Genomic DNA, 12387 nt, shown 5'->3' with positions numbered 1-12387 from the left:
AACCCTTTCTTTCCTCTTGCTTTAGCTCTGTCAAAGAAAACTCTAGCATAGAAATGAATACTTTGAAAGATTGATCCATATTAAAATAGTCAAGCTAATGTGCAATAAAAGCAAAATTTCTCCAGATTATTGGCACAATCGTATTTCTTGAAAAAACCGAGAGAGATTAACGCTAAATTTACTTAATTTTCATCTCCTCTTTCTAATACTATTCTCATTTCTATGTTCTATTTCTCAATTTATTTTATATTCTGCTTCTTTAAGACAGATGTATATGTATTTGCATAAATGCATTTGATTTCATTTGTATGCCATGATATTGAAGTTAAGTATGTATATAAGATACATACATTGTTGGATGCTAAGGCCTCTCATGAGGAATTTTTAGGGCATGGGTGATGGTGAAATAGGGGATGAGCCAGGCTACGGATGCTGCAAAGAATAGCAAATACGTACAACTTTTTTTTAAACAGTTATACATAATGTTAGAACAGAGGTTTCTGAGGTGATGGTTTCTTCTTTGCATTTTCTTGGATTTTCTTCTGCATCAGTCGACTTGTGGACAGTCAACTGAGGATAGAGAAACTGTTGTCTACAAGCCAACTGACATTTATTAGTTTCTCTATTCTCAGTCCACTCTCCACAAGCCAACTGACATGGAAGACCAAGAAAAATGCAATGTCAGAAATACATAAACTATAGTAGCAAATGTAATAAAATAACAAATATATTCTTAACTTTCGTAGTTAAAAGGAAAAAAATATAAAAACAATAATTTAAAAATTTGCAAATTATATCACTGGTAAGATCTTTAAATGTCCATCAAATGTCCATGAATTCTAAAAATCTTAGATCATGCATGAAAATATGGTAATCTATGGTAATAAGGAGAAACACGCCTTGGTAGCTTGACTGGCTAAAGCACTGGACCTGAAATTAGGAGATCCGCATTCGAATCCTGGTTAAGGTGAATGATTTTTTTCTCTGTGTAATTTTCCCTCAATTTGTGCATTGCGGGTGACTCCGTGAATATATCACCATGGCTAGTCCCGGTAAACTAAAAAAAATTGCAATCCAATTAAGAAATCGGAATTCATTATTTTCACAATTCTGGTCTTAATTTTAATCAATCTTAATCAGAGTACACACTAATTTTTTATTGAAGCCTTTCTGCTTCATGCCTTTGCTGTGGACCATATTCAGGGTATATCCAGAGTAAATCTTAGGCTTCATAGCTCTTCTTTTAAACCATACCCATACATATCTCTACTGCAACCTTGACTCTCTCCCAGACTTGCAACAAAAGAAATTATGTATTTCATTTCATTAAGAGACAATTGTAAACAATAAAATACCAAAATATAGCTCTGTCATATTAAACATTTTATCAGAAAAATGTCTGAAAATTGGTTTTCAAAGTAATGATGCAAATTACGGTACTGCTCCATTCTGCTTTCAGGATTGATGTTGCATTTATAAATTTATTTTTCAGTCAACATTTCTCCCTCCATATTGGAGGTTTTTTCTAGTCAAAGATGAGTTCAAAATACTCAGTATTTGGTTAAATATGTAAATTCACAAAGACAGATTCCTGAATGTGGATTTGCACCACCATTCATCCCAGAGTGTCTTATGTCAACACACTACTATACAGAGCGAATAACATTCCTGACAAAGAATCATACTCAGATGAGGAGCAAATATTAATAGCTGTGGCAAAAAATTGTTATATATTTATCAAGAATGTCCCAAAGTGGACCACAGTAACAAAAGAAAACTGAGATACAAACCAAATCATTTATGGACCATTCAGGGGCGCAGCTAGGAATTAAGGCTAGGGGGGGGGGGGGGGTTTAGGCACAACTAATAGTGGGGGGCATTTATTACCTGCCAGGGTAAGCAGAAGGCCCTCCCCCAGAAAAATTTAAGATAAATAGTTCAAAATAGTGAGTTTTACGGCTTTCTGGGGGATATTTTATTAATCCTTACATTATTCTATAAGTAATATTAATCCAATCAAGCAAAATAGATTAAACTTAAAACTTTCTCGAGCTCTGAGTGGGGTTTTATCCCCCATAAAACCCCCTCCCCCTCGCTGTGTCACTGGTACCATTAATCATCTCAACACCATAGTCCCATTAACCTCATTTAAAGTTTATCACTGATTTTGTGGCATATTTAAACTTTACACAGTATTGGAAATGTGTTATTGTTGAATCTAACACATGAATGATGATGAAATTCACATAATCGGAAATAATATACCAGAACTGGTAACAAAACCAAAGATGTTTTTGTTTTTGGACCAATAGTCAATCTCCAGGAACCATTACACATTCTCCTTTGTGTTCATAGTTCATTAAAACTGCATACGTGAAATTGTTCTGCAAACCCTGACAGTGATTCTTGATAACATTTTTATATTTGCGTTCATCTGTAATTCATCCAAATGTCCTAGTTTCCATTCCTAGGCCAAAAGATTTTTCTCCTCAATACAGTACTATTAAACATCTAGAAAAATTAAACTCTCAGTTAGTCATTACCAAGGGGTTATAATGCCTCTTCTGACAGAAATAAATATGTATGCTTTTTAGCCTCATTTCGGCCATAATGATACCTTGACAGCCCCATTCATTTGGCCCATGTATGTTCTTGTATGTGTCGTTTAAATGATTGATTGAATCAAATTAATTAATTAATTTAAAAATTTCTTTACAATATGTACTAACCAAATATTCATGATTTTTTGTAGCACTTCTAATTAATAAAATTAACCTTCCTACATGAATGAAACTCATGTATCTCTTACTGACAGAAAAGTTTCCCATATGGCTTAAAAGTGACTCTCACATTCATTTTTATTGTAAGGAGCCTGCTATAAGCTGGCTAATGCTAAGGCAATGATGATAAATTTGGCACTCACTCTATCTGAACAAATTTAATTTCCTTCATCTATAATCAAGCCAAATCTCTGGTACATTATTCAACTCCTCATTGAGTCAATCACCCTTCATTATCTTTGATGGCCTCCTTAAATGACATTATACTTTCTCTTCCCTCCACCAAATCGCAGAGCCCGTTGCCCACCGGAGGAGGCAACACAGCTCAAACAAACCGGGACGTTGAGAAGGGGGAGCGCAGCAGCGACACTGAGAGCGTCTCGAGCGTGGTGAGCGTGGGGGGAGGGGTGGGTACGCGAGCACCTCCCTCTGCTTCTGCTGCCAAACTCACCAGCGTGGCCGAGCGGGAAGATGGAGCGTCATCATCTGCGTCAGCCACTTCCATCAGGCCAAGGCCGGCAGTGCCAGGGCGTGCTGTCGGCGGTAGTAAGTGGGGGAGACTGCTGGGGAGTAGTGCCAGTGCGGACTCCACAACCAGCGACACGGGTGCGGCAGCGGTCAAGTCAGATGGAAAGGGAACACCGAAGGAGAGGACAGCTCCAGTTGGAAGCAGTGGGTCTTCACCACAGCCATCAGGATCTGGCAATAAGGTGGGTTTGAACTTCCAACTTTCAGAGAGATCATGTGTGGAGGGATCAATCAAACAGGTTAAAATGACCTAGTTATCTGATGAGGAAGGATATTAATTGTGAATTAATATTAATTGCAGCTTTCAAATACATAAAAATTTTCCTTCTTGCATCAGAGGATTAGGGATTGGTATGGTTTGCCTGAGGAAGTATTGAAGTTAACTCACATATGTATTTATGCACATAGTGATTATATTAGGAAAGGGCTAAGGAAATCAGTTCAATGTATTCTATCATTATTATTTGAGTGCCTGATGAATACATAGATAGAGGCACATCTATCTCATACACATGAGTTGTTGACTTCATCTAGCAAGCTAGTGTGTTGATGTCTAACACAACGATCTCTGTAGCTACATAATTACTTCTATCTGCAAATTATTGAATGTTTGATTGAATGCTCCTCAAAATGATGAAGGCTTGTTTTATATCTAGACTTTTGAAAAGGTTTAATTGCTGGCCTCTTAACTTAAGGCCTGGGTTAAAGCCCATTTAGAACTAGTAACTGTGTTCACGGAATTGGTAACTGTAGTGCAAAACAAAGTCCTAGTTTTGGTGTTCGTTGGCTTGTGATATGCCAGCTCAGCACTCTAGCTCTAAATATGTAACTTAATTTGTTTTATCCTGACTGTGAATGTCATCTGGTTAATGTCATGAGAATAAACTTCACATCAGAGTATTAAATAATCAGAAACTCCATTGATATCTATTTTCCAGAAGAAAATGGTTAGCATTTGCTCCAAATATCTCTGGGAGTAAATTTAAGGTTAACAATCAAATATACCCATCATTCATTGTATCTTACAATTGAAACATATAAGGCCTCTAAAATTTAACAATTTCCCAAGAATATGTTTTACATTTGAGTACTTTTCAGTTATTAATACTCATCAATTTTATTTTGGATGCAATAAAGGTTTTCCCAAAGGGACAGAAGATCGCCACCAGGACCACAGACACAATAGAAGAGATGGTTGAGCTGGCCCCAGTACCAGCAGGGACCACCACCCCAGCTGTGGAGCCTTCGACAAATGTACCAGTAGGGGGTGAAGATAAGTCCGGGAGGAGGTCAAACCTTCGGAAGGTCGAGTCAACGGACAGCGGAATCCTGAAGAGTGAGCAGAGGCTCAATGAAGTTGATGGTGGTGGCAGGGAGACGGTTGTCAAGGTTACCCAGCCCCCAGCGGACGTGTACCAACCACCACCCCTCCCATCTGCGGAGTACAAGCAAATCCTGGCCACTTTGATGGACTTTAAAGTGGACGTTAAGCTGGAGCTTCAAAGGCTGAACCAGAAAATCAACCGCATGGAGGAGATGTTGGGGGAGGTTCTGGTCAGGATGGGTGCTGGATCGGTCGGGATACCGCAGCCCCAGCCGCCAGTGCAACCACCTAAGCTAACCGTGGGGGTCGTACCGGCCCAGGAGGACTCTGCTGACGTGTGCAGCACAGGAGGGGAGCTGGACGAGGCCCCTCCAGTGCCAGAGAAGGCTGAGGGGTCGTCCAGGGAGAGATCTGGACGGAAGGGGACAAGAGGAGGGACCAAGGACGGTGCTGAGGCCGTAGCAAGGAAGAAGAGGAGCAAGTCTAGACCCAAGTGCCAGCCCCCAACTCCGTCCACGACCACGACTTCCGCCACTACCTCCGCGACAGAGACAGCTCAGTCCACCACGCCATCCACCACGACGTCGGCACCATCGACAGCCACAGACAGCGGCGCGAGCGTGGTCGGTATGGTCACGATGGCAGTGTCACGCATTGAGGGCGTGGAGGAGAAGCAACCCGGCCGGAGAGTTAGGGAATACCTCTAGCAGAGACTCTGTGCGGAAACGGCCCAGGTGGAGGCCCACCCAATAACAATATTTATATTAATAATAAAAATAATAATAATAATTATAATAATGAAATCGTCGCTATTCGCGAATCCCCTCGAGTCCCGATCTGTTGGGTCAGGCCTCGGGAAATGGCATCATATCGAAAGGACGATCCATTCAATCTCTTGCGCTACGGACTGTGTGTTTTAACACGGATACAGAAGCGGTGTCTTTCACTCAAACAAAAAAAAATTATCGTCTTTCAAACTTATTCACATTCACCATTATTCGAAAAACAAAAACTCAATACAGCAATACTCTTCACGTAGGCGTGTTTTGTCACACTGCATCATCATAATTTTGTCAATACGAACACGGATTGCAAAAGGCCTCTTATTTGTTCGGGCATCTCATGATGTGCAAAACTACTACCTGAAAAAAATAAATGCTTTAATGCCGTCGGAATGCAAAATATGCCCATGCCAAAGACATGATACTTTAAGACGTGCGTTTGTAAATAAAAAAATAAGAAGTTAGCATGTCTAAAGAAACTTGAATGTAAATAGAAAGAGAAATTGTGTACATAATATCCATGAGCACTGTTGATATTTTGTTGCTGACGCAATTTAAAATATTATTCATAATTACCACAGTTGTCATTATTATGAATAAGCGCTTTCCAGACAAGAACATATCAAGTTTCTTCCCCAATATGGAGATGAAATCGAATACTTTTTTGCTAGTCATAGCCGTTAAGGGATCTTCCAAGCAGTGGATAAAATTACACTATCTTCATATTGCTTATATACGGAAAAGCAATCAAAAATTGTACACTCTTGTTGCGACCAATGTGAATGAGAAAGGAGTAGATGGAATGTTTTCGACGGGTTTGGTGAAACTTTCATGAATGCCGATTTTCTTGAGCGTCAATATAATTTTAAATTATATTAACGCTTCCTTTATGAAATACGTTTATCATAATTCTTTGATCTCAGTGTATAAGTTATGATTTCGTATCGGTGTTCGAATTTTACCTTATATCCACTGTCCGACCAAGAGAAACAGCGTACGCCTAGATTTTAGTTATCTTAAAACATTCCAAATGGTTTGTACCAGTGTAGAAAAGGGGGGGCACACTATTGGTGCAAGAGAAAAACGGCCACGATGACGTTTGTAAATGAAAAAAATATTGAAACAAAAGAATGGGCACTAGTGACAAAAACGCCAAATTTGATCACCAAATAGTAAAATGGTTTTATAGGAAAATGCACAAGAATGCGTTTTACAATTAAAAATCTGATAGTTTTAAACAATCTTAATCCTTTTTTCATAAAGTACGATTCAATAATAAAATTGAATTTCACTATTAGTAGTACTATAGCCGGAAAAAAGAGTAATTACTTTGAAGTAATGTAGGATTAAGTATGAAAGATATATCGAAACGGTATGTCTCTGGTGAAGAGGGATCGAAATGGTTAAGGTAATAATAATTTCACTTCAATTATTTCTCTTACCTAATCTTTTTCGTCGTTGTTACAGAATTCTTTCGTGGAGGTTATAATTACCCCTTTCCGCATAGTAAACAAAAAAAACTGGAGCATTGCATGCAAACCACAGCATAAGATATTATGTAGGTGACCAAATGTGATGATGGGAATTTCGAGCCAGCTAGAGGAAAAAATAGTACATCTCTTGAATTCGGAACTTGGAATCTTTCTTACAAACGACAAGTGGTAATTCGAACAGTAAGGCAAATTTCTCAAGACGTCACACAAATGCGACGACATGATAGCCGTTTATTAAATGGTCCTCTCACAACCTTGGAAAATCTTGGAAAAAAATCTTTGATATTACGTGTAGGCTCTCACTTATACATATTATGTAATAATCCAACTGTCTTGAACATTGTCAGCTTTTGTTGACTTTTGTGCCTTGCTACATTGTTGCTCAGAGAAACTACCTTTTATTTTAAAGCTAATCGTTTTCTATGAACTGGAAAGTGGATTTGTTCTTCTCTAGCTGGATCGAGGTGGTTTTCTGTTTTCATTTCAGTTGTGTGATATTGTTGACTTTTTAATAGGATAATAGACAAATGCGAGAGAAGGATTATTACTGATGAAACAAACGATGTGGAAGGTGCTTTATTACATTGTACATAATCGCACTGTATAAAACCAGTCTTATTTACTAAGAGATACAAATATACTATTTCTTCTTATAATGTTGCATTATTTTTGCCCTTATCATGAATGCAATTTTTGTATTGACTGCATTGAAATCACCGTATAATATCGGTTCTAAAACTTTCTCTCTGATTTTGGTGGTTATCATTTGAAGCATCCATATGAGCTCAGACAGCATCATGACTTTTTTGCCCACAGCTTACCTGAATGCTATCTTGAATACTTTCCATGAAAGGGATAATCCAACGAAGGGGGTTTGGTAAAGTTCCGTAACTAACCTCACTTCATTAATGTAGACAGAAATAATTTCGACCTCATTAATGCAGATGTGTACCACAAACAATGCAGATGTGTACTATCGTCTCTCGCACGTGGAAGTCCTTCTCCGTAGCCTTTCTGTGAGCATCTCTTTCTCTCGGCACCTTCCTGGCACTAGCCTCTGCATATCCTGGTGGCATCGGCAGGGATCTCAGGGTCCCAGGGCAACGACCTCAGCCAGGTCGCTGTCCTTTGTGGTGGTGCTCGAAATTAAGAGCTCTGTCACCCCTTTCCGTCTACATTATTGAAGTGAGGTTAATTACTGAACTATCCCAAACCCCCTTCACCTATAATGCCAGTTTGAGTAGAGTAGTAGAGTATTACAACATGTTTTCCAGTTGTCGAATGCAGCCAACTCTATGGGGGATAGAAATAAATTCCTAAGATTTCAAGAGCTGGTTTTGGAAGTTCTTTCATGCCGAAATTGGCATTCAGATTGTTTTTCTTTCAGCAATTCACTTTTAGCCAGTTCCCAGTGAGAAATGGGTGGTGGAATCCACGTGGAAATGTAACGTGGATACCACGTGTTTTTGGTCGTGGAATCAACGTGGAATCCACGTGGAAATTTGGTGGAAAAATTAAAACAGCAGTAGGTGCTGTCCTAAAACCATTAAAACCTCAACCACTCTATATCTAAACCTTCTATATATGTGTCTACGATTTTTCATGTGCTCTCATGGCTGCCTTTCCACGAATTATATAAAAATAGAATGTGCGATACATTTTCACATAACTAGCGTGGTTTCAGGATGATAAATGACGCAATGTCACCAGAGAGTTAAGTTCCACAAATTAGAAATTCTGTTTAACATTTTATGCTAATCACCACAAATCCACTTGAAATCAACGTGGATTCCACGTGGGTCCAACCACTCAATATCCACCACCACCAAATATCCACCACTCAACGTGGATTCCACCACCCATTTCTCACTGGGTTAAGAGTCGATGGTTTATGCATGCTCGTGTAAAGCAAATGAACAGACCTCTAAATATTAATATAACAAGTTTAATAAGAGTAGAAATACAGCCAGTGTAGGCTTAAAGATTAGAATGACTTCAAGGTGGCTGTGGATTTTGGTCGTCATCCCACAGGAGAGGTAAGGGTCCTTGTCCGTGGACACTCCTCCTTGGCTAAGGGTGCCAAATTCTTGGTTCCATTATGTTAAGGCACCATAGATCCTCCTTCAACCAATTTCGTAACACTACCTACTCCTAGGATAAGAGTGCCAAATCCTGGTTCCCATTATTTTACGGTGCCTTGAGGGTCTTCCAGTCGTCTTCATCTGGGTGGTGTTGCCTCTCAGTGGTAGCATGCATTAAATAAATGCTACTTATTCTTCTGCTACAGCAAGAAAGTCACTCATTTTTAATTACATGCAAGAAGCCACCTTAATTTCTTCTGTGACCTAGCATCGGATCTAGGGTTTAAATTGCATATTTTCCCCTTCCACTTAAAGGATATTTGGTGCATCCAATATACCCCTGGAAATATGGTATTAAAGCTGGCATTACTTCTACACCCTAACCCCTCACCAAATATTCAGTTTGCAATCCACCAGCACAGAGACCTTCAAGTGAATTCAACACATCTTGAATACAAATATCTGGGAGTTGGAATAAAATAGAATATTAATTTATAGTCCTTGGATGTTTTCATCCACTAACAACACATGGCAAAGTACAAAATTTGTAATAATAATAAAGTCAAAATAATAAAAATATTTAACATATTTGAGCTCAATAAGATTTTGATTCTCAAAGCAGTTATGTTATTGTGAACAATAACAAGGGGAGGCCCATATTATTGGAGAAAATCCAACCCTTTCATATTTTTTCTGCTTGTAACAACTTGATCTTTCTTTTAATTCTACCTCTAAATCATTCCACAGCTGCCAAGTTGACAAGTAGGCCTTTGCATTTTCAAAATTATTTATCAAAATTCATTAGAAGATATGTCTAAGAAATTAAGAGCTAAATCTCATGTGAGATTGTTTTCTTCAGGCTTTAAATAGAGAGCACAGAATTTGCGAACATGGTTTCCTTGAATAATATTGGCAAAATTTTGGAATAGTCTTAGATTTGAAGTGAATAACGCAAAGCGGTGACTTCTCATGACAGAAGGCACAAATATGTATTGATGGCGATTGTGTCTCTTTTGAGAGAGATGTCTCGTCTCACACAACATGTGACTCCATTGAGTCATCATGGTATTGGGGATGAGGGAGGTAAAAGTGGGTTTGGGTAGGGAGGGGTAATGTATAGAGGAGACAATAAAGTGGGAATGTAAGGTACAGAAAACAGCTCTTTACACCTACACAACTCTTGTTTTCTTTATTTTAATCACAATTCATTGTTCTTACTTAAAAATTATTGCCAGGAAACAAAAATTAAGATTATTTCTGGAAAATTTATTCCTAGTAATTGGAATAGCAACCCACAGCTAAGGTCATTTGCACCTGACCAGGGGCGCAGCTAGGAATTAAGGCTAGGGGGGTTTTAGGCACAACTAATACTGGGGATTTAGGGGGTATGGAATACCCACCAGGGGAAGCTGGAGGTGCAGGGCCCACCCCAGAAAATTTTTAAGATAAATGGTTCAAATTGGTGAGTTTTACGGCATTCTGAGGGATATTTTTATAATCCTTACATTATTTTATAAGTAATATTAATCTAATGAAATGAAATGGATTAAACTTAAAAATTTCTCTGAGCTCTGGGGGGTGTTTTATCCCCCAAAACCCCCCCTCACTGCACCACTGCACCTGACGGTAGGGAGGGTGGTGAAAAACCCAGAGTCAGCATTAACCTGCTCTTAACAAAAGGAGTCAAGGGAATCATGGTTTAACATCCCATCTGATGGAAGGAGTGTTGTACTTGAAATGCTCACCACAATGCTCTAAAGCAGAGATTGGGCAGCCTCTGAAAAGTCGCTATCACCTCCGGGAGTCAAATGGGGACCTGCTGTGTGGGAAGCTAGCACTCTATTGCACTTACAGGATCCACTGGAAATTTTATTTGGGCTTTCAACAATAAATTGATGAGCAGTGGAAAACTACGTTCAATAGTAATTGAACTCCCAACGCCACCAAATAGTAGTGGCACTAGAAGGAAAGTCACATGCGGTGGTGGTCTAGCCAAGTCAACTGATCGGCGATCGCCAATGGCTCCAAGCTTAAGTCCCCACAACACTCAGATCTATCACGAAGCATGTACTAAAGGTGTAATAAAAAAGAATCTGATTATACTTGAACTAAATTTTTTATGCTTCTGTAAAATTCTAAGATTTCATTAATTTTCTTTATTTACAAAACACTCAGTATAAAAATATCATATTAAAAAAAATTGAATGAATGTGTCAGGAGAATAGAGGGAAATAAACCTAATGTGTTTTTGAAAGTTATTCGAAAAGCTTATTTTAGAGATTTGTTATAGATTTGCATTATAAAATTTTATAAGCCTTGGAGTTCTCACTTTCCACAGTACTTTTTTCTGATGAAATTGTATTTTTATTAACTTTTATCTCGTTTTTAAGAGCCAGAATAGATTCAAAATCCATTTCTGGGCATGAAATGTTCCGGGGAGGAGCCCCGAATCCTATGGTAACAAGTGGCACATGGAGGGGGAGTCACAACTCCTTGAATGTGACAGGACTGTCAGGAGTCCCTCAGCTCATTAAAGGCCATTTGCACGGGGCATGTAATTGCGCAGTCTGTAAACGCATTAATTTCTCATTATGGTATGCAACTGTGCGAATGCATGAACGAAATTAGAACAGGGGCTGTTATGCCATCTCAAATCCATGCATTCTAGCATGCGTTTTAGCAGTTCACCGCTTCACACTATGCAATTTTGACTGTACCTTGGTACACATGTCAGATTGTGCTGTTACGTGCCCCATGTAAAACATACCATGGCCTGTCAAACCCTTGTGCCTCCCCAGAAAAAAATCCTGGATCCACCCTGATGGAACTCCTAGTTCCAGTCCTATTACAAACAATTGATGAATATCCATAAGCCACTATTGCCTACGCACATCAGACCACAGATGTATTATTGCTGTATAGTATGCCGTAAAAGCGCCGGGGAAGTCCTCACGTGAGTCCTCCCCAAAACAGCAACTGCTCTGATTAATCTGCTCCTGATTTAGTTACAGGTTACTGCCCGAATGCGAGGAATAGCGAGAATCCATGTAGGCATAATTAATAATTCTGGGCATGCCCAGTGATGTCGTTGGAAAAAAATTTAGGAGGCACTCACCAAAAATTCCAACAGCTGAACATGTATTATACATCTGGCCGCAAAGGTATTTTAACCGGTACTCTTATAACGAGTTTGGATTTTAGGGGGTATGCCGTACCGGCCCAACTACAGCACTGTTCATGCCTGAATACTCAATATATATTCTATATTTTACAGATTTAATTACATTTTACTAATTTTGTGCCAATTTTTTTCATTTTCTGGACAGGGTTTGAACTCATTTGAGTAACTTCATTCTTTCAAATATATTGCCAGCTATGCATTTTTTAAATGAATTTCCC

At 38.9% G+C, this 12387-nt stretch overlaps 1 protein-coding gene across 10 annotated transcripts in view; it reads left to right on the top strand.

Moving 5' to 3' along the window:
- The window catches only part of LOC124154267 (potassium voltage-gated channel protein eag-like), a 599395-nt gene extending 591832 nt beyond the window's left edge, over nucleotides 1-7563 (top strand). For all 10 annotated transcript variants that reach the window (XM_046527883.1, XM_046527890.1, XM_046527891.1 and 7 more), the window contains 2 exons: nucleotides 3074-3490; nucleotides 4446-7563. In XM_046527883.1, the coding sequence (XP_046383839.1) occupies nucleotides 3074-3490; nucleotides 4446-5339 (1311 nt within the window). In that variant the 3' untranslated portion in view covers nucleotides 5340-7563. The remainder of the gene's footprint in view (nucleotides 1-3073; nucleotides 3491-4445) is intronic.
- Nucleotides 7564-12387: the final 4824 nt, after the last annotated feature.

This window comes from Ischnura elegans, chromosome 2 (genome assembly GCF_921293095.1).
Source record: "Ischnura elegans chromosome 2, ioIscEleg1.1, whole genome shotgun sequence".
Lineage (NCBI taxonomy): Eukaryota > Metazoa > Arthropoda > Insecta > Odonata > Coenagrionidae > Ischnura > Ischnura elegans.
This window is presented reverse-complemented; position numbering and strand designations above follow the sequence as displayed.